The sequence below is a fragment of the Argentina anserina genome, chromosome 2 (assembly GCF_933775445.1).
Source record: "Argentina anserina chromosome 2, drPotAnse1.1, whole genome shotgun sequence".
Classification (NCBI taxonomy): domain Eukaryota; kingdom Viridiplantae; phylum Streptophyta; class Magnoliopsida; order Rosales; family Rosaceae; genus Argentina; species Argentina anserina.
This window is the reverse complement of record NC_065873.1, coordinates 12,636,242-12,659,384: the sequence shown is the minus strand read 5'-3', so window position 1 is coordinate 12,659,384 and position 23,143 is coordinate 12,636,242. Positions and strand designations below refer to the sequence as shown.

Genomic DNA, 23,143 nt, shown 5'->3' with positions numbered 1-23,143 from the left:
GTGCTTGCTATTTTTTTGCAAAAAAAATAATTTTGCTCTCTAAAATAACTAAAAAGTTATAATAGAGAGTTTGCTGAAGATACTCTAAGAAATAATGTCATATCAATTTAGTGATAATTTTTCAAAACAAAAGAAATAATATAGTGACAATTTTGTGGTCACTGTTAGATTACTAGACACGTATCTCATTTTGGGATAACGAACTCAAAGTATGGCCCTGATTTAAATGTAGTCGAGACTCCGTCTGCTATGTTATATGCCTGGCAAACAAATCATCTACTGTGATTGATGGCAACAGCTCCTTCAGTAGAGATGGAGATGTTGGGTTGAGGATAGTTTTTTTACTTGAGGATGTTGGTTTTCTGTGTGGTCGTTATTTGTTAGGGAAGGTGATGTCTACTATGTCCCTTGTGACGGCGGTGTCGTTAATGTGGAGGGTGAAGGAGAAGATGAGTTGAAGCTATTTAAGGAGGAGAAAGAGGAGCGAATCTTTGTCTTCTGGTTCTTCGATATGGAGGATATATAATTAAGGCTCTAATTCTTCATGGTGGTCAATGGTTTTTTAACAACTCCATATGGTTGTTAGCGGGGTATGATGGAAGTGCAGGGTCTCTGGGTTGGAATGAGAAACATCACAGTCTTGACTCGCCTGGAAACCTTATGGAATACGGTTTGTGATAAGGGTTTGGTGGGGGTGGGGACACCAAATGTGGTGGTTGGACTGGCGAAGCCTTAGATTAAGGTGTTGTCAAGGGATGCATTGGAGGATACGTCGGATTGGAGATTAGAGGTGGTGGGCTAGAGAGGATTGGGACTGTAGGTGGTGGTGGTGAAGGTCGAGACGGTGGATAAGGGCAACAACAATCGCGCCAATGTCAGTGCAGGAGGGATCCGAATTTGAGGGGGTTCAAAAATGGGTTGACTGTCAATCTTTGACTGAGGTTGGGCTGGTTGCCTTCGAACCGCATCTGACTGTGGACCGTCAAATGGTGAAGTGACCGCATTTGTTTGTATGGCCTAGTCAGAAATTTCTTCTACCAACAACTAGGTTGTCTTACAACGGAGGTTCTTCCTTCCACTCAATGGAGGTTCACTTGACGTTAACATAACGCATGTATCGCGCACACACTAACGGACTTGAGCTGCGTTAAAAAAAAACAAATTACTTTAACTAGGTAGTAAGCCAGTAAATTACTGTACTTTAAGCGCATTAGAAAACTAACAACACCCATTCTCTGATTCTCATTTTCTCCACGACCAAGACGACTTTCATCTCCACCTCGGGGTGAAAGTGTTAATCTCGTCGGTAGTCGACTAGTTTTATTTGGGGCAATGAGTTATACTGGAAGTAGTCGGGGTTAGCTTCAAGAATGGAGCAATGGAATAGAAAACGAGGATAGCTGTTGAAGTTTGGGATTAACAGTTCTGGGTTTTAGTGGTGATTGATTGCATCTGCTTCTTAGCTTGATGTTCCACATCTATTGATTCGCCATTAAATAAAAATTAAAAAGGATGAGATCTGTATAATTGAATATAATAAAAGATAATATATATATATATATTAAGAGTTAAGTGAATTTTCATTCTGAAATTAAATAATAAAGTGTTATTATAAATAATTTAATATTTAAATATGCCATTAAATCTTTTTGACGTAAATAATGACATCGTCGGTCGTCAAAAAACCCAGATATATCTAAACAAACTGCTCATCCAGCTCCTTCAAAAATTGGCACAACCCTAGTTCCCTCCCCACCTGAGACTCTGATCTCAACCACCAAAAATGGTGTTCATCACAACCCCCAACCACCGCACTCTAACCCTGAATCTCGACCCCAAAACCACCACCCTCCAAACCCTAAAGCTCCAAATCCAGCAAACCTCCCACATCCCCATCTCCCATCAGCGCCTCTTCCTCCCCCACTCCGACTCCACCCTCCTCTCCGACCTCGGCGTCTCCCCCCTCTCAACTCTCACCCTCCACATCCCCCTCTTCGGCGGCACCCAGCCCCGCCTCGACTTCCTCAACTCCAAGCCCCCCGCCAACTATGTCGCCGGCCTCGGCCGTGGCGCCACCGGCTTCACCACCCGGTCCGACATCGGCCCCGCCCGCGCCGCTCCCGACTTGCCCGATCGGTCCGCCACCACAATCGGCGGGGCCGCCGGCGCGGCTCCTCCCGGGGCGGGGCGGGGCCGCGGGAAGCCGGAGGAGGAGGAGGAGGAGGAAGAAGACGGCGAGGAGAAGGGCTACGATGAGAACCAGAAGTTCGACGAGTTTGAGGGAAACGACGTCGGTCTGTTCGCGTCGGCGGAGTACGACGACGAAGACAAGGAGGCCGACGCGGTGTGGGAGGCGATCGAGCAGAGGATGGACTCGAGGAGGAAGGACCGGAGGGAGGCGAGGCTGAAGCAGGAGATTGAGAAGTACAGGGCTTCGAATCCGAAGATCACCGAGCAGTTTGCGACTCTGAAGAGGCAGCTCTACACTGTTTCGGCCGACGAGTGGGATAAGATACCGGACATCGGCGATTACTCGGCGAGGAATAAGAAGAAGAAGTTTGAGAGCTACGTGCCGCCTCCGGATACTCTTTTGGAGAAGGCTAGGCAGGAGCAGGAGCACATTACTGCATTGGACCCCAAGAGCAGGGCGGCCACCGGTACAGAGACGCCGTGGGCTCAGACGCCGGTGACGGATTTGACTGCCGTAGGGGATGGGAGGAGTACTGTGCTGTCTTTGAAGTTGGATAGGCTTTCGGATTCCGTTTCGGGGTTGACAGTTGTGGACCCTAAGGGGTATCTCACTGATCTTAAGAGTATGAAGATTACTAGTGACGCTGAGATTTCGGATATAAAGAAGGCTAGGTTGTTGCTCAAGAGTGTGACGCAGACTAATCCGAAGCATCCGCCTGGTTGGATTGCGGCGGCGAGGCTGGAGGAAGTGGCAGGGAAGATACAGGCAGCGAGGCAGTTGATACAGAGAGGGTGTGAGGAGTGTCCCAAGAGTGAGGATGTGTGGTTGGAGGCATGTAGGCTTGCCAGTCCTGAGGGAGCCAAGGCTGTGATTGCTGCCGGAGTTAAGTCGATACCCAATTCAGTCAAGCTGTGGATGCAGGCGGCGAAATTGGAGCATGATGACTCCAATAGGAGTAGGGTGTTGAGGAAAGGGTTGGAACACATTCCTGATTCTGTTAGGCTTTGGAAGGCAGTGGTGGAGCTAGCAAATGAGGAGGACGCCAGACTTTTGCTTCAAAGGGCTGTGGAGTGTTGTCCTTTGCACATTGAGTTGTGGCTTGCACTAGCGAGGTTGGAGACTTATGACAATGCCAAGAAGGTCCTGAACAAGGCCCGAGAGAAGCTTTCAAAGGAGCCTGCCATTTGGATCACTGCGGCCAAGTTAGAAGAAGCTAATGGGAATACATCTACTGTTGGGAAGATTATTGAAAGGGGTATTAGAGCTTTGCAAAGAGAGGGATTGGTGATTGATAGAGAAGCATGGATGAAGGAGGCTGAAGCTGCTGAGCGTGCAGGCTCTGTGGCAACTTGCCAAGCCATTATTCAAAACACCATTGGAATTGGTGTGGAGGAAGAAGATAGGAAGAGGACATGGGTTGCTGATGCAGAGGAGTGCAAGAAACGCGGATCCATTGAAACAGCCAGAGCTATCTATGCGCACGCACTTACTGTCTTTTTGACAAAGAAGAGCATATGGCTTAAAGCAGCACAGCTTGAAAAGAGCCATGGAACTAGGGAATCTCTTGATGCTCTACTTCGTAAAGCAGTTCAATACCGGCCACAGGCTGAAGTCTTGTGGCTTATGGGTGCTAAGGAGAAGTGGCTTGCTGGGGACGTCCCTGCTGCACGTATAATCCTCCAAGAAGGCTATAATGCCATTCCAAATTCTGAAGAAATCTGCCTTGCTGCTTTTAAGCTTGAATTTGAGAATCATGAACCTGAGAGAGCTAAGTTGCTTCTTTCCAAAGCCCGAGAAAGGGGAGGGACGGAGAGAGTATGGATGAAATCAGTAATTGTTGAAAGAGAACTAGGGAACCTTGATGAGGAGAGGAAGTTGCTTGCTGAAGGATTAAAACGCTTCCCTTCATTCTTTAAATTGTGGTTGATGCTTGGACAGCTAGAGGAACGGCTAAATCATTTGGAAAAAGCCAAGGAGGCTTATGACTCGGGTTTGAAGCACTGCTCCAATTCGATACCACTCTGGCTTTCTCTTGCAAATCTTGAAGAGAAGATGAATGGACTGAGTAAAGCTCGTGCAGTTCTTACGATGGCCAGGAAGAAGAATCCTCAAAACCCAGAACTGTGGCTTGCTGCTATTCGAGCTGAATTGAGGCATGGTAATAAGAGGGAAGCTGATATTTTGATGGCAAAGGCCTTGCAGGAGTGTCCCAATAGTGGTATATTGTGGGCCGCTTCTATTGAGATGGTACCCCGTCCCCAAAGGAAGACCAGAAGTATGGATGCTCTCAAGAAATGTGATCATGATCCTCATGTCATTGCTGCTGTGGCCAAGCTATTCTGGCTCGACAGGAAAGTTGACAAAGCTAGGACTTGGCTCAACAGGGCAGTTACCCTTGCCCCTGATATTGGAGATTTCTGGGCTCTATACTATAAATTTGAACTTCAGAATGGGACTGACGAGAATCAGAAGGATGTACTGAAAAGATGCATTGCTGCAGAACCAAAGCATGGTGAAAAATGGCAACCTATTTCAAAGGCAGTGGAGAACTCTCACCAACCAACTGAAGCTATTTTGAAGAAGGCAGTTGTTGCCCTTGGCAAGGAAGAAAGTGCAGCTGAAAATAATAGGCAGTAGGTCTGGCTTGTCTTTTCCAGGTTAGGTTTTAGTTTTTTATGAGTTTGTAGCAATGACAAATGAACTTGGAGTTTACATGATATCCTGCTAGAAAACGTTGCTTTATAATTACTCATTAACTCTTTAATTTACATGAATAATATAGTATTTTCTTGCTTTCTTTTGAGATCCATTTGATATCACAATGTACCTGCTTCTTGATGGTCAATAGCGGTGCTTGAGTCCAATTGTGATAGGGTTGCTTCACTTGCTTGCAGTTTTTTAGTCGTTACTATCCCTTTTAATAGTTTTGCATCTTGATGGTTGATTGAGAATTTGGTCATAATGGATTAGGTTTTGCTGTATCTTATATTATCATTACTAAACATTTCTATTGTTCCAATTGTTTTGATCTCTGTAATAACCATACATTTAGTAGTATTCGAGATCTGTTGTTCTGTTGGAGTTTTCAATTTATAGATGTGGTTCCCTTGATGGTGGTGATGTTAGGGTTTAGATTTCAGTTTTCAGGCATTTTATTGCTGAATGTGGTTAATAGTGTCCTCGAAAAACAAATGTCAAGCATTTAGTAGAGAAGGAGCAATAATAAAATTTGGAAGGTATGTTTTAGCAAAAATATTGGGGCTTCAAGATAAGTATTCTATTTCACATTAGTACTTGAGTAGTTAGCTATGTACTGACTTAGAATTTCTGGAGTCGATGAATGACAATGTTCTGTTGTCTGGGATATGAAATAGTAGATTAGATACCTGAGTTTGTAATATTTGTTGATTCACTTGATTGTAATGGCTTTAATTGCTGGACTTCCCACGCTGGCCCTTATTATTTTAAGAATATAAGTGCTTGACATTCTATCACCTTTGTCTTCCCAACTTTGTTTTTTTTTTAAATTTTCCTCACCCCTTTTATTTTGTCTATCCATAATTTATGGGCATTTGGTTTGACATTTTAGGTGCTTGATTTGAGATGATTGAACCTGGTCATATTGCAGTTGGACACTTATTACTCTCTCCATTGAGTTGCAGTTCCTATAAAATTGATCTAATACATGAATACAGCTTTGCTATTATGTTACCCTTGTATATAAATGCAGACAAATTGATCCAGATGTGAAAACAACAGTAGCCAACATAGGTAGTGTGTACTCTTAATTGGTAAAAAGCCCCAACACCTTGAACTTTAATCTGCAATGCAATTATAATTTTTCTGGATACTGTTTTCACTAGTTTAAAGATTGGTTAAAATCTAGTTCAGTTTTTGGGTCTGAAAGATGACCAAGTCTGCCTTTGTCCGATGTTTAGGACTTGTCGACATGCCATGTTTTCTTTAGCTGTTAAAACGTGTCAAATATGTTTATTTACTTTGCACATTCGGAAGACTCACCCTTTTTTCGGTCTGCTTCAAAAATAGGTAAGACAGTTATTATAATCCTTGTGCAGTTAACCTTTCTTACCCCAAAATTACACAATTGTCAACAAACAGAAAGAAAATTACATACTCTTCCAACAAAGAGGAAAATAGCACTAGACCAAAAGCGTCTAGAAATGCCAAAAACATGAGATATATTTGTTGTTGTTTCTCTTGTGTTTGCGACTGTCCTTTCGCTGCTGTGCCTGACTGATGGAAGGTTTCCGGCTGTGAGTGACTGCCCACAGCTCTCCCTCGATAGAAGGTATCTGTTTTTCCCTCTAAAGTGGAGGTTTTGACTACCCTCCCTAGTGATACAGTTTATTTCTCTGAGTATAAAGCTTAATCTTGTCACTTATGTTTTTTGCCACCGCTGCCTACAGCAAGTCATGTAACGAAGGAGCCCTGTGAGCTGGTGCTCATATAACAAGACATGATGACCTGCATAGGCAACCTTACACTACAGTGAAGTCGAATATGGGATCCCTAGGAAAATAAAGGAAGCTACCATAGCAGGAGAGAAATGTAACAGGTGGGAATTGTTTGAAGTGTAATTGCACATAGTAAGAGCATCTGAGCAAGTGAGCATACGCATGTCTCCATTTTATAATTCGTTGAAAGAGTTCTCATGCATGGAGGGATGGTCCTGTTTTTCTTAGGCAGCACTGCAGCATTATACTTTCTGTTTCCCCTTGTTCTGCAGTTATTCTGTTTTCATTTTCTGTTGGTTCCGTTTGATAAAAGAAAAGTTTCTTCAAAACAGTTTGCATTGAACTGCCATGAAATTTTATAATTGTTTCGTTTGTATACACACATTTGCATTTCCATCTTGGTGTTTTTTCGCCGCAATTTTTCCCTTTCCACTCGTAAGAGCGTCTTCAGCACTGATTCTATATTGCTAGTAGGATAGTAGCTAAGCAAGAAATTGGATGTGGACGGGTGATACGGCCTAAAAGTTTTAGACTTGAGTCGACTTGTCTAAATCCAACAAGTATCTATTAGCTAGCAACTAAATTTCAAATTGCCTATATGTTTAGCAGGAGCATCAGAAACTTGTGGGCTGAAGTATCAAACATTGATGTTGTTAGGACATTAATCACAACAGAACCCCTCATTTCGCCAGGATTGAGGTCGAAATGGCAAGTCTTGATCTGCTTTTTGCTTGTAAATGACCAGAACTATTTTCAACAGAGTTTACAGCTAGTTTTGGCAGAGTTTGTTTCATATTGAATCATTGATAACAGTTTATATTGGGCGTACAAAAATTTAGTTGGCGGAACTAAGCGTTCGCTTTGTGTTCCCCCGTCATCCAGATTATAGACTGAAACTTGTCTCTGAGGTAATTCTTTTTTTGGATGTTGTCCATGAGAGGAGAGCCGCTACAAATGCCATCAATTTCAAATTTTCAATTATAGCTGTATCAAAGTTCACTACATGGTTTGTGTTAGCTAGTGAGGGAAATAGGATTGCAGAACAAGCTTGGGAGACGCATAATAGGAACGCGTACAAATAACGTCTTTAATTGAGGTTGTTCAACTCTAGGAACCAAGGTTTCAATGGTTTTTATCCTCCGCCATTATTTAGGAAGCCGATCGATCAACCTAATACACACACGACGGACTCATCAATGACCTCGTCTCTAAATCGGAATGAACGTATGAACTCGAGAAATTAAGCTGGGGCTTCGAGACTTCTTAATGATGCTTGAATACGAATTTCCCGCAATGGCTCTGGCAAACTTATTTAGTTATTTTCAACGGGAATTGAAGGTTCAGTTACATCACTGATATGGATCTACTTAGTCTTCACTTCAAGTTATGGGGTTGAAGACTTGAAGTTGATCAAGTCCTGTTTCTCAACGAGTGATTCAAGTTAATCATGGTTAGTTATGTTGTGAAAAAACCTGTTCTTATCACGTAGGCCAAGGTTGCAACTCCACGAGTGTGCATCTGGGGATGAACATACTCTTGCCGACACCGCCCCAAACTCCAACTGATATTCCAATGGCTCTCACAACCGTCCACAATAAATTATGTTCAATAGCTTTTAAAAAAAAATTATGTTCAATAGGAAAACGGAGGGGGAAAGATTTTAGATTGGTCCTCCTCCTCAATCCTCATGCCTCAACCTCCCCCAGATCAACTTTACATGTATATGGAGAGCAATATTTCTTCCTTTCCCTGGAAGCTGGTTTGTATTAGTGCTCGTCATGACCTAGCCACATCAATTTACAACCAAATATTCCATCAAGAAGTGGATAATGTGGCCTTGATTATGAATGAAGGACCCAATTATCCATAACGATATCTCATCACCCACTCATGTGTGCATCCACAAGGTTCATAAACTAAAACAAATACTTAACAAATGAATCCTCTCTTTTTGGAATGATCATCGGATGTAAGCAATCATTTCTTTGATTCATACTGCTTAAGAATGAGGCACTACTTAAGAAATATAATACAAGTAATATGTCCGTTATATAATAACGCATGGTGAATGTACGCTATGCATCCCAAAATTATGCAACAGTCATAAATATTAATTACAAATGTGAAGAAAACAACATAATTGGTAAACTCAAAATACATCATCAAGGTCGGGTTGTGTACCTAGTGATCAGAGCAGATTCAGAGAACTACTCATGTCTAACAAAATTATACCGGCCGTGACGTTTGCTTAATTATCAAGGAACACATATGTAGGATGATCAACGCCTAAACGATCGGTTTTAATTTAATGCATGTATTGCTTTCAACCTATACGTAATGCACCATTGGTTTAGTGACATCTCCAAAACCTTCATACCAAGCCTTTGCTTGACTAGCCATGTACGTGCAAGCGAAGAAGAATCCTGAGAGAGAGAGAGAGAGAGAGAGAGAGAGAGAGAGAGAGAGAGAGGCGGCGGAAGTTCCATGCATCCATGGTCACCAGCAGTTATAAATAGCCACCATGCACTCCAAGTCTCCCACACCAAAACACACAACATTTCCTCATATTTTTAGCCACATTATTAGCAATTTCCCGAAGTACGTAATATCCACCACGTACCACCATGTCTGAGGAGAAGCACCACCACAAGGACAACGAGGACAACCCTGTAACCTCTGCTTACGAATCTCAGACGGCTTACGGAGGCGGCGGCTACAGCGAGACCACTGGTTATTCCGTGGAGGGAGAGGGTGGCAGGTACAAGAGTGAGACCACCGATGCGTATGGCTCGGCTACTCCAGGCGGTGGCCGATACACTAGCGAGACCACCGGTTATGTTAAGGAGGAACACGGTGGCAAGTACAGCGAGACCACCACTAAATCTCATGGCACCACTGAGTCTTGAATTGATTACAAGAAGGAAGAGAAGCACCAAAAACATCTAGAAGAACTCGGCGAGCTCGGTGCTGCTGCTGCTGGAGCATATGCTTTGGTACAAATTTAATTAACCCTAGCCATATACTACTAGAATTATGTATTATATAAAAACATCATCTAGGTCCTTACTCCTTAGTAGTCTGAAATTTACTTTTATCTGTTTAACTCGCATACTATGTTATAAACTCACAATTGAAACACGGTTACAATATGTCAATGACCATATATGAAAGTTTTTTTTTAACATATAAATAGTTCTTAATATGATCTTGTTGTAATATCTGTAAATTATGAAAATGTTTTTCTTTTTTGCTCTTAGCTGTCAGTTGAGGTGTTAAATCTCTTTTCATGTAATATTTTAGTGACTTGCCTAATTTCTTTCATGTCATCTGATGTCTTTTAATTTGCAGCATGAGAAGCATAAGGCAAAGAAAGACCCAGAGCATGCCCACAAGCACAAGATCGAGGAGGAGATCGCTGCCGTGGCTGCAGTTGGATCTGGTGAGTACGCCTTTCACGAGCACCATGAGAAGAAAGAAACCAAGGAAGAAGAGGAAGAGGCTCATGGAAAGAAGAAGCACCATCTCTTCTAAATCCCAGCTTGTGATGATCTTCCTCAACAACGAACTAGCTCTTTATATATGCAATGTTGCATGTTTAAGTTTGTTTTCGACTTTTCCTGAAGGATCTGATTTTTCTGTTATTTCTCCTCTGTTAATTAATTCTGTGTTCAACAAAATGTCAGAATGTACATTATCTCAGTGTCTGGGATTAATGCCTAGCCCTGTTGATTACGTATCTAATTAACAGGTATGTGTTCTTTTGTGAGATATGAGTGTTATTTGCATGCGCTCTTAGCGTGCCATGTATGTCATTGTTGATACCTACTAATCTAAGTAGCACCGACACGGACACGATTACGTAGACAGGGTATATAGAAATTTTTTTGGACACGGACACGTGGTGGATACGTTAATTAAATATTATTTTAATATATTTATTTATTAAAAAAATAATTTATAAATTTGAAAGTATTTAGATGTATATATATGTCAAAGTGTGCATTAAAATGATAATAACTTGTTGGAATGACTAAGGACTTGATAAATACCTTGGATAACAAAGTTTCGAATCTCACCACAAGCATTCTTATTTTTATCACGATTTTCTCTCCTTATTTATATTAAAGTGTGCATAAATATAACAAAAACTAAATATGTTGGAATGGTTGAGGAGTTGTTGGGTGCCTTGGATGACCAAGGTTCCGATCTCACCATAAGCACTTTCACTTTTATCATGAGTTGGTGTGTGTGTCCGATGCAAATACTCACGTGTCCGGACCGCGTTCAAAGTCAGTTCGCGTGTCCGTGTCTGGGCCAGACACTTAATACGCTGCCCAGAAACCGTATATGTGCTTCATAGCTACTAATAATATCGTTTACTTGGTGTAATCTATCCCTGAATATATTTTCACTTTTTTTTTGTCAATAACTTTAAAGAGATCAATAATTACCCCTATTCAGAGGCAGACTTTTTTCTGTCAATTGTAGGACCATCGATCTTCATGTTATTGTAATCTAATTACTTCAATTAACTAGCTTTGATTAGAAGTTTTATCTTCTCTTATTGAAAGATCGAGTTTCGGCATCTCTTTTGTTGAAAATTTGCTCGAACAAATGCAAATTTTTTAACTAGTAAACAATTTTGGTTCTATATCTCCACAAAACTAGACCTCACACCATCATTATATATCTTCCATCGTAAATGAAGTGGGAATTACGCAGTGGTAATTAACAATTGAGTTTATATATATCGATCGGATAGTCATGAAAAGTATGTTTATGAGTGAACTAGCTATAAGACGTTATAAATTATGAGCTTGGAGAAATTAAGAATTACCATGAAATTCATCACTAATATAAGTAATAACTAATTCTGATGGAAGTATTCAAAGCCACAAAGGCATAGACCACTACTAGAAAAAGTAACTTAGACGACAACATCTAAAAAATTCCGTCACCTAAGAAAAGATAAGACGACAAATTTGATTTTGTCATCCAGTTCGTCAACTTAGTAACACTCAGACAACGAAAACTAATATCGTCATCTAAGTGGGAGCCCTAAGACGACAACATTGATTTTCGTCGGCTAAGATAGCAACTAAGTCGACGAATTAGTGTTTTTATTATTTAAACTCATCACTTAGATGACACACTTAAATTTTGTCGTCTTAGTGATACTTAGGTGACAAGTTGGTCTTCTTAGATGACGAACATATTATTGTTTTGCATTGACGTTTGAGGACAATAATAATTATAATTCTAAAATTCCTAGATAGATTTAATTATGATTGATATTGGTGAATTTCAATGGCGTAGCCATGAATTTTGTTAAGATGGGTCAAACTTATGTATAGTTGTGATTATACTAGTTAAATGACCTAACTATATAGGTAGAAATTAGTTGTTATTGTCGAAATATTAATTAAAAATAAGAAATTAAAAAGAATAGGAAATACACTATAGTATGTATGAGATAAACCAAATAAAGGAGAGAAAGACAATGGTGAGAAAATTCTATAAAACATTGATTTGCTCAATCTTATAATCTAGTCAAACGTGAGTAAATTTGTTATCACATTAAAGGGATAAAATGAATCAAATGGCTTATATTGCTCTTTGATCAGAGTAAAAATCCAAGGCATAACTAAATTGTTGTCTGATACTTTTGAGTAATTTGTTAATTTTAAAATAATAGTAGTGATTGGATTTATATATATAGTTATGCAATTAAGGACCTATTATTTCATTCTATATATATGAATACAAAACAGATTTGAAAAGTAAACTTTCCATTAAGGACGTTCAATCTTAGTACTGTATATAAGTAGAAAACTTGGGCGTAGTTAATTGATATAGGTGCGGATCAATTTTGAGATGGTCCAATTAAAAGCCATGGCACGGATCATAATATTAGCCGCTGGTATGGTCCAAATCTAACGATCCATACCAGTCCCCACACAACCCAATCGATCTCCTCCCTCCCTCCTTCCTGCTTCCTTAAATCGACATGAATTCATGAAAGGTATGATTCTAACCCAGATCTATCCCTTAGATCTATTATCTCAATTTCTTCCCAATCTCAAAAACTCCACTACTTAGAGATTTGTCATCTCCTTTTTCTTTCGTTCCCAATCTCTTCTCCGCACAGCGACGCATATCCGCCACCGGCCAATCTCGTCATATTTGTCTAATGAACCCGATACCCAGGTTAGGATCTAATGAGTTTCAACATCAAATTTAATTGAGGTATGGTCTGACTTTAGATCAGAGGTTTTGTTCGATTTTGGACCTAAGTTATCGCTGAGGTCCGATGGTATCTGGTGTAAAACTCCGTTGTTAGGTGGTGGTTGTTGTATTCATTATGGTGGTGGCGGTGGTTGTGGTTGTGGTTTAGTTTTGGGAAGTGCTGGTGGTGCTGGTGCTGGTGGTGTACTATTGTTGACGGTGGTTGTGGTTGTGGTATTGGTTTTGGTGGGTGGTGGTGGTGGTGGTTTTAATAGCGTGGAAGTCGATGTGGTGAACTATCACGGCGTTGGTGGTGGCAAATTAAGGACGATTATGACCTATAAAACTAAATTAATTTACTAAATTAGCTGATTACCCATCATATTCAATTTACTAAATAATATCGAAAATACAGTATAATAGCGTATTATTAATACAAAATTGATCACAATTATGAGAATTAAATTAAAAATGCTAATAAATTTTGTGAGCTAACCAAAGAGGTGACGAATATGACTTGTCATTTAAGTATCTACATTTGTTATCTTATTTATTAGATGTCAAGAGCCATTTTGTCGTCTTGCTTTTTACTTAGTTGGCGAATAATTTAATTTCGTCATCTAAGTACTTGGGTGACAGCAATTAGTTGACGGAACTTAGACGACAATATTTTCATCATCTTATGCTGTAAGACGACGAAATATGGTCTTTAGGTGACAAAATATCATCGTCGTCTAAGTCACTTTTTCTAGTAGTGGACCGGTGTAGATTATATTATCAATCACTATAAACCATATAAATGGATATGCGCTCCATTAATTTTATGACTCATGCATGAATGATAAAGAAAGCAAGAATATAATGCAGGTTATGGAGAATAGTAGGTTTTTTTTGTCGTGATAGAGAATAGTATGTTAAAACCAACTAAAACCAAAAGAAAAAATATTAGAGCCCTTCCTCTGTATAAAAAAAAAGAGTCACATTTGATATACGATTTATAAAAAAGTCAAATAAAGTTTCAAAATTATATAAAAAATATTTTTTAAAGACCCTTAAACCGTTGTCCACAAATCTCATGATTATTACTTGAATGCCACTGTGGAAATTGAAAGTCGTTTGTAGCCAGAACCGACTCTATGGGTCTGAGATTTCAATCACAATTAGGAAAATCAACCTTGAGGAACATGGACCGCACCAGAGGCTCTGATTCAGGCTTGGAAACATTGTGACCCTAGGATGCAGCGAGTATGAATCGAAGGAGGTGAAGATCGGGTGATGAAAGAAGTGCGGGGACAACATCGGAGACGCGGGGATAGGATGACTTCAGAGGCGCTCGATCAGGGCGACGTCGTAGGCGCTGGGACATGAAAACATCAGCGATGTGGGGATGAATGGAAAATTACCCAGATAATCCAGTTGAGGAAGACGAAAGCTTTGAAAGGGGTTGGGCATCTTACTCCGATTTCATATTAGGGGAGCCGTGAGCCTCAAGTCGTGGATTGTCGAGTAACTGGGTTTAAGGCATGGACGGTGTTAATGGTTGAGGAGGGAACGGCTCTTGCTGATGTAAGGCTGGCCGAAAAACGTAGATATGGAGAAAATTGTGACATGGGGTGCCAAGAGCAGTTTTTGGGTGCCCACATAAAAAATTGTCATCGTTTGAATTGTAATTATAGAAAAAGCAGGATTTTGGATGCAGAGTTAGAATGAACCTGTCATATTACCAATTACATAACAACGTTAGTGTGGCAGGTAGTGTGGCTAGTAGTGTGACTATTAGTCTACCCGTCCACATTACCCGCCACATTACCCTTCACACTATCCGTCATAGAAAAATATTTGTGTGAATGTGATCGATCCTAGAACACATAAGGTATACAAGATTTCACAAACGTAAAAACCCTAGCAATGCAGTAAGAGTACACACATGTTTTATCGTTCAACACCGAGGACTAAGGGTGCTCCAACATACTAACTAACGATTATTAACTATACAAAATATACAATTTACAAGATATAAGAGATTTACAATTTAGTTCTGATCGACAACTAATTTTCACACACAAGCTCATAGTAAAGATGGATGGATAAGAAAGATGCAACTACGATCTATATGTTCATGTTGTACTACTTTACTTATAACATGTTTGGAATACATATGCATAACATCCTACATGATCAAGATGAATAGTGCAATCCTGGTTAAGGGGCACTCAACTCTTTAAGTCAACTCCATATGTAAAGGAACATATCTCTCTGACCAGAATCTCCTATCAATCATGTATAGACTAGATGAATCGCGACTTCACTAACCTACACACAACCAACACATTAAGTTCTTTGAGGTTAGATCAAATAACAGAGAACTCAATCTCTGACTTCTAAGCCGACCAACGCCTGATATCAAAACTCCCTCATGTTATCCCAATATGCACAAACTAATCCTAGCATGCATTCTAGAATCACTCAATATGTGAAGATAAATCCTCTCTAAAAACTTTTTGTCATGTATGCATATGTCACGTTACAAATCAAGAATCCTTAAACCTAAACATATAGAAATTGTAAAGCATGCATCATTCAACTTCATTTTAACATGAAATTGAAACAACCAAGGAATAAACTCTGAAAAGAAATCTATTCTATAAAACCAAAAGAATTCGACAAAAGCAAGGAACAAGAGATTACAACTTTGTAATTGAACACAAGAACAAAGAGGTGAAGTCGATGGTGTTTCTGAAAGTTGTGATGCATGATATCAAGAAAGAGCTTCTTGATTTCCTAGGCTTGTGTGCAAAGCTACATCAAAGGGAAGGACGGCTTGTGAGCTTGGTGTTTCTGAAAGTTGTAATGCAAAACTCATCCCTCTTGCCTCCTATATATAGGGGACGGCAAGCAAGGGGTTACTGATAGGAGCACAAAGTGTGACGATCTTAATGTGTTTATGTCATATTCTTCCTCTTTGTTACCTCTTATTTAGTATATTTTAGTTTCTTTTGTATGAATAAGTGTCTAGGTAGAGTTTATATCGATGATGAGTGAATTGATAATGAAATCGTGCTAAGTGTCAAGAATCCTTGTTGAGATATGATTCCTTGTTCGAGTATGATTCATTTCTTATTTCTTTGTTTCTAACATACTTATTCTTATTAGAAAATACAAATTCATGTTGGAGAAGGAAAGCAATACTAATTCCACAAGGAAAGAGAATAAGATACACTTAAAAGCCCAATCCATGCAAGAATCAAAATGCTGTCAAGATTCGTAGTCCAACTTCGACGGGCTCCCCTGGATAGCTCCGATCGAGTTAGAAGACGTACCTTATATGGATAGAAAGATGTGTGAGTCTAGTTTCTGTAGGATTTAGAATCAAATCAATATCTGATTCCTACATGGAGATATGACCGAATCATTACTCGCAGGTCCAGTGAGCTCGGCGGAATTATCTCAGCCATTGATTTGCTTTTGATCCAAGGGCTACGAGGGAAACTTGGGACATTGTTTCTCCTACATATAGAGAAAAAAATATATATCAGAATCACCATAAATTCCTGCACCAAAGAATGTCAAAGAAGACATGCAGCAAATTAAATGAGAAGAGATAAGAAAGTTAAAGAATGCATGCAGCAAATTAATGAGAAGATGTAAGAAAAATCAAACATGGCTGCAACAATTAAGACTCTTGATGCCTCCCTAATTCAAATGAAGAAATTTGTGCAAAAGAAATCAGCATTAAAGGATGAAGAAGATATGCAATCCTTATAGAAATCTGAATTATGGCAGTGTAGGTCATCCAACTTTTACAGGTTCTCCTGGACAGCTCACAATGATTTAGAAAATCCATGACATATGGATGAAACATTATGGGAGTCTATTGTCAATGCCGTTGGAATCAACTCAATATCTAGTTTCTAGAGAAAGTTATGGCCAGAACAAGGCACAAAGGTCAGATCTGCCGAATTGAGAAAATCTAGGAAACCTCAACCAATTTGGTTTCAACTTTGTGGACTTTGTGGCCAGCCTCCCTTGGGTTTCTTTCTCTATATATAGCACCTCATTTCCACAGAAAAATATCATCAATCTTGCTCACAAGACTAGCCATAGCTTTGCCTTAAACACTACTCATCATCCTCAAAGTCATTCAAGCCGAAAACACCATCTTCTCTTCATTCTATTCGATCCAAAGCGTTACGCCTAGGATTGTCATTCAAGTTGAAGCCGTGCTGTCTTATTTTAGTACCGCTAAGGAGATTTACAAAGTGTAACTCGTTACTTCTTCAACTATGTTTTCGGTTTAGATTCTTTGTATGATGTTGTGTTTATGTTTTTGGCTAGTTCCGAATTTGTGGAATACTCTCATGTAGTTTACGATTTTCCAAGATGTTATAAAGTAGTTCTGATTTTGTTTTCTATAATTTCTATGTAGATGTCGTGAGTTTATAATTCAATGATTTAATGATTCTCTTTCTTGTGCGTTAACTATATGTGATTTAAGGCGCTAGGTTAGTTTTGCATATATGATTCTTAAGTGTTTTTGTTAACTTGTTAAAGTAAGTGACATGCTTGACTTGTTAGTAATCACTAGGAATTAACCATGATCTGTTGTTATCTAAGATGCGCTAAGTAATTAGATAAGAGATGAATCAATGAAGTGGCAAGATTGAAAATGTATGAGGTGATCGTTGCATGTGAGAGTGAGACCCCCTTCTCATGGCAGTGTAGTGCCCCTTATATATGTTTCTTGATGAAGGTTTAAGAGTAGTAAAATGACCTGTGACCGGGTGGTGATTCAAGGGACACGTCTATCATGACCCTCTCGAGACTAATGACCTTGGTCTCTTACCAAGCTATTCTTACAAGAGCAATATTTCTTCCTTTCCTTGGAAGCTGGTTTGTATTAGTGCTTGTCATAACCTAGCCACATCAATTCACAACCAAATTTCCATTAAGAAGTGGATAACGTGTCCTTGATTATGAATGAAGAACCTAATTATCCATAACGATATCTGATTACCCACTCATGTGCATCGAGAAGGTTCATAAACTCAGCAAAACGGCAAAAAAAAATTTAACAAATGCATTTTCTCTTTTTAGAATGATCATATATTGATTGGATGTGATCAATTATTTCTTTGATTCATATTGCGTTAGAAACGAGAAATTTTTCAGTTATTTAGGAGAACAACGTTAGCATGCCTATTGGTCCTCCTTAACCAATGAGAAGTCATCACATAGTAAATTTTACACGTCAGAATAATTGTGTACAATAAATTATAAATTACTGCATTCTTTATAAAAATTCAATAACCTCCGTTAACGGCAGTAGCCTTCTTTCAGTCCCAACCATAAAAATGTCTTGAGAGTATGGAAGAACCAAATCTCTTCAGATCGAAACGGAATATGCATAAACCGATGAATTGAGCCGAGCACGATAATGGTAAGAATCATTCGATTCGGTGATTTTGTCTTAGTTCTGTGGTAGACGTCTTTGTCCCTCTCTGAATTTATGGAACATGAGAATTGATGGGAGGAGAGAAGAACTTTGAACGTATGACGATCTAGTGAGGTGGAATCCATGAGAACTGATGAAATGTCTCCATCAGGGGCGGATCCTTTCACAAGGTTAGGGATACTCAAGCATCCACAAGTCAATTAGAAAGGAAAAAAAACTGGTATTAATTTATTTTTAATTGGAGTTAGTATTCCCTACTCTCTCTCACACTCAATTCCCCCCATCAACACCTACACATACACACTTATACTCAATCGCATCCCACACCAACTTCTCTAATCTCACAAGGACCACCAATTTTTTTCTTTTCTTCGTCTTTTTCTTTCTTTGTGTCATTTTCCTCTCTTTTTTCCATAAAATTAAATCTCTAATCCTAAAAACTAAAGCTTAATTCTTAAATTATAGTGATAGATCGCACTTGGGATTGGGCTCACTCCACCATTCCACCAAGAAGTTATGTGCGGCCTCCACTCCTCTAGCGAGCACGGGATTTCATGATTGAATTAGGGATTTTCCCATTGGGATTTATGGCTTTTGGCGTTGGTTTTCTATCAACCCTCGGTTATATATGCTTGGAGGTATTTTGATGCAGATAATGTAAAACAATAAGTTCAAAAGTGTGAATCACATAGTATTTTGTGTATATTGTCAAAAAAAAATTGTCCTTCGGCCAAATTTCAAACCCTCTCTAGATTATAATTCTAAGCACCCGTCCAGGATCTGCCACTGTCTCCATCCCTTGTTGTTTTTCTAATTCCACCTTCAATTATGAAATTGATAAAACTTTCAGATCTCCCTTCTTGATTATATATGTTCTGGGATTTGATGTTAGGTTAATATTAACCTAGTAATGTTTGCCTTATTCTTATTCTTTTTATTTATATTTTTGTATATTTATTTATTTCTTATTACGTTTCCTACTCATGCTAGGAAAATGTGCAAATGATCGGAAACACGTCAAAAATAGTGGATTTAGCACACATTATGGATTCGGGTGAAAGTTTCAAGCCAAAAAGAGCAAATGTGGAGATTTCACAAGAAAACAAAAGTCAACACCGGAAAATGCCGGTTAAACTCCGGAGATGTGAAGGTGGTTGCCGGAAATGGTGGTGGTTAAAGTCAATAAGTCAATGATGTATATTGGTGAATTATGAATTGTAAATTTTAATTTACAATTTAAATTTAAAATAGAAGAAGACAAATGAAGGAGACAATTTTAAGAACAAGATCCACAATTTGTGCTCCATGAATTGGGGATTTAAATTTAAAATAGAAGAAGACAAATGAAAGGGACCATTTCAAGAACAAGATCCACAATTTGTGCTTCCACATTTGTCCACCATATCTAGTCATTCATCCCCTTACATCTCCACCATTCATTTGTGACCTTAAGGCCTTTAAATACCCTCATTCTTCCCAAATTCGTGCATTCTCCTTCACCACACTAAAACTCCATCAAAACTTCTTATTTCCATAGTTTTAACATAGTTTTTTTAGGCCTAAGTCATAGATATCAAGTTGTGCAAAGAAAAGTGTAAAGTGTCTTGAGTTTTCACCAAAAACTAAAGATCATTTACACCCTTGATTAATCACAAACTTGTTTAATAGATTTGGGTCACTTCACTCTCTTCATCCTCTACTCATACTCTTTCTTAACCCTTGTTCTTTGTTCCTAGATTGTGTGGATAAAGTATGGTGTTCATGGAGTTCTTCTTTTGTTAGAACCCATTAATATCATACTTAGAAGCATTTCCTTCTTATTCCATCTTTGTGGGTAGTAAACCTTTAGAGGTATGGTTTGGTATCATTTGTACCAAACCCTTGGTAATCTCTTCTCTCTTTACTCTACTTCTCTTTTGATGTATTTAATTTTCAAGGGTTTGTTGTATTTAATGGGTTGTGAGTAGTTGGATTTGAGGCTAGGCTAGCCCTAGCCAAACTCATGTGCTAATGAATTCATTTTACTTTTAATTGATGTTGATGCATGTTGAATCTATGGGCTTCTACACTTAAAATGTTTACTAAATGTGTTGCTAGTTTTGTCACCTAGAAACATGTTTAGGTAATTAATGAATCGGAACTTGAACTTGACAACTTCTTGAATCTGTGAGCATGGGTAGCCTTTAGGTGGTGGTTTAGTGTTTCTTACGGGAAATATTAAGTTGCTTGAATTTCTTACCTTGAACTTAATGCTTGTGTCATGAGTGTAATTACTCTAAGGGGTGTTATGCTTGTGGTACATAGCCCACTTGTATTATAAGGTAATATAATTGGGACTAAGGTTTTGTGATTTAATTTGGCTCCAAAAGACTTTGTTAAATTGCATGATTAGTTGGTTTCTTGGTAGCTTCACCAAAGCACTAGGGGGAAGTTTGTCAAACATGTTATGCATTAATCTTGAGTTACATTTGTGCATGAGTAAGGCTAGGTGCAATGCCTAAGTCTCTACTCCTCTTTTGATTTTATCTTTGAATTTACTTTTCCTTGTTGTTTTTGTGCAATAATTAGTTTGCTTAGCTTAATTCTAAAATCAACCAAGTCGATTCACTACTACTTTTTAATACCATCTTCATGATTCTTAGCTTCCAAATGGCTAATGTTGTGAACTTGTAAAAAGTTAGAATGCATGTTTTTCTAGTTTTTCTTGCGGAAATCTAGTTAGAGTTGAGTTTCTCCCAATCCTTTGGGTATATACTCTACACTTTCTCTTACTAAAACTTGACCTCCTATACTTGGGAGTAGGTAGTTTCACACATAAATACACATAATCATACTTAAATGATTCAACCAACATTTGATCGATCTCTACACCCAATTGAGTATCAATATGATATAGACCCAACTAAGGAATTGGGTTATGGTTCTCCCTCCCTTGTTTTAATTTTGCATTCCCTGCTATTAAATTCATGAGGTAGTGAGGTATTGAAATAGTGGGAAGATCGATGACTCAAGGAACTGATTAATCAGTACAGAGAACACATCACCCGATGAGAAGAAAGAAGAGTAAAATGAATAATTAAAGTTGGTCGTTGAACCCAATTCCGACATGAAGAAACTAAACGAGAATGAAGAGAGAGACCCAGAAAATTCATATGAAAAATCAAGTAGATGACGGCAGATGAAGAATATTTCTCGACGTCTGTAGGTTTTACTGGAGTGTAAGACTGTAACGGAGTGCGAATTTAAATTCATCTGACATGTAATAAGTCTACGTGGCAACTTCTCATTGGTTAGGGAGGACTGGAAAAAAATTTGTTAGAAACAGTCGCTGCTTAAGGAGAGTAATTATTTCGTGTACCCATCATATCACGTAACACTGTTATGTGACGTACTCAGTCAATTATATTACGCTATGATATAATTAACATGCATGCGGTAAAAATGACAAAAACTTATTTACATATAAGAATCAATTAGAAACAATTATAATAAAAAATAGACCAATAATATTAAAAAAGTAAAATGCTACCATGAAGATAATAACAATAAATTTAAATTACAAATCCTCCTTGGAGAACAATAGAATCGGTAAACTCAAAATACAAAATAAAGTTCGGGTCGTACGTGTAGCTAGTGAGAGCAGAGATTATGATATGTACTCGTGTTTAACCAAGTTATATATACCGGCCATGAAGTTTGCTTATTTTATCAAGGAACATGCATGTGTAGGGTGATCTACGTTTCAAAATGATCGGTCGTAATGCATGCATTACTTTCAACCTAGCTTCATACGTATATGTAGGAATCCACCGCAGGTTGAGGTCACATCTCCAAGACGTCCATACTCTTCGCTTCCCGAGAGAGAGAGAGAGAGCTCCATGGTCACCAACACTTATAAATGGCCACCACCATGCACTCCAAGCCTTCCACACACAACATTTCCTCATAATCTTAGCCACATTCCTTGCATTTTCACCTAGTAATACCCACCACCACCATGTCCGATGAGAAGCACCACCACGGCCTCTTCCACCACCACAAGGACAAGGACAAGGACAAACCAGTAGATACCTCTTCGTACGAATCTAAGACCGATTACGGAGGCCGCGGCCACAGCGAGACCACTGGTTATTCCGTGGAGGGAGATGGTAGCAGGTACAAGAGTGAGACCACAGACGCGTATGGCTCAGCTGCTCCAGGTGGTGGCCGATACACCAGCGAAACCACGGGTTACGTCAAGGAGGGACACGGTGGCAAGTACAGCGAGACCACCACCAAAGCTCATGGCACCACTGAGTCTGGAATCGATTACAAGAAGGAGGAGAAGCACCACAAACATCTCGAAGAACTCGGCGGGCTCGGAGCTGCTGCTGCTGGAGCTTATGCTTTGGTACAAATTGAGTTAGCCCTAGCTACATATAATTACTGGAATAGAAACCCGTTTTCAATTTGTCTTGCCTAAAATCATTCATCTAATCTGATGTCATTTAATATTGCAGCATGAGAAGCATAAGGTGAAGGAAGACCCAGAGCATGCCCGCAGGCACAAGATAGAAGAGGAAATCGCTGCCGTGGCTGCAGTTGGATCTGGTGGGTTCGCCTTACACGAGCGCAATGAGAAGAAAGAGGCTAAGAAAGAAGCCAAGAAAGAAGAGGAAGAGTCACATGGAAAGAAGAAGCACCATCTCTTCTAAATCCCAGCTTGTGATGATCTTCCTCAATAATGAACTAGCTCTCTATATGCAATGTTGCATCTTTAAGTTTGTTTTCGACTTTGCATGAAGGATCTGATTTTTCTGT

The 23,143-nt window shown here is 39.2% G+C and overlaps 3 protein-coding genes across 3 annotated transcripts; all 3 read left to right on the top strand.

Moving 5' to 3' along the window:
- Window positions 1-1,745: 1,745 nt before the first annotated feature.
- LOC126784770 (protein STABILIZED1) lies at window positions 1,746-4,994 on the top strand. Its single transcript, XM_050510274.1, has one exon. It carries the CDS (start codon window positions 1,784-1,786, stop codon window positions 4,826-4,828), a length of 3,045 nt encoding a protein of 1,014 aa, XP_050366231.1. The 5' UTR covers window positions 1,746-1,783; the 3' UTR covers window positions 4,829-4,994.
- Window positions 4,995-9,252: 4,258 nt separating this feature from the next.
- On the top strand, window positions 9,253-10,307 carry LOC126784798 (abscisic stress-ripening protein 5-like). The gene is given in 2 exon segments (XM_050510311.1): window positions 9,253-9,659; window positions 10,015-10,307. Coding segments are annotated over 2 exon segments (552 nt in total). The 5' UTR covers window positions 9,253-9,290; the 3' UTR covers window positions 10,198-10,307.
- A 12,033-nt stretch (window positions 10,308-22,340) lies between these two features.
- Window positions 22,341-23,143, top strand: LOC126784793 (abscisic stress-ripening protein 5-like). The gene is made up of 2 exons (XM_050510305.1): window positions 22,341-22,733; window positions 22,843-23,143. The coding sequence occupies exons 1-2, from the start codon at window positions 22,341-22,343 to the stop codon at window positions 23,035-23,037; spliced, it is 588 nt and encodes a 195-aa protein (XP_050366262.1). The 3' UTR covers window positions 23,038-23,143.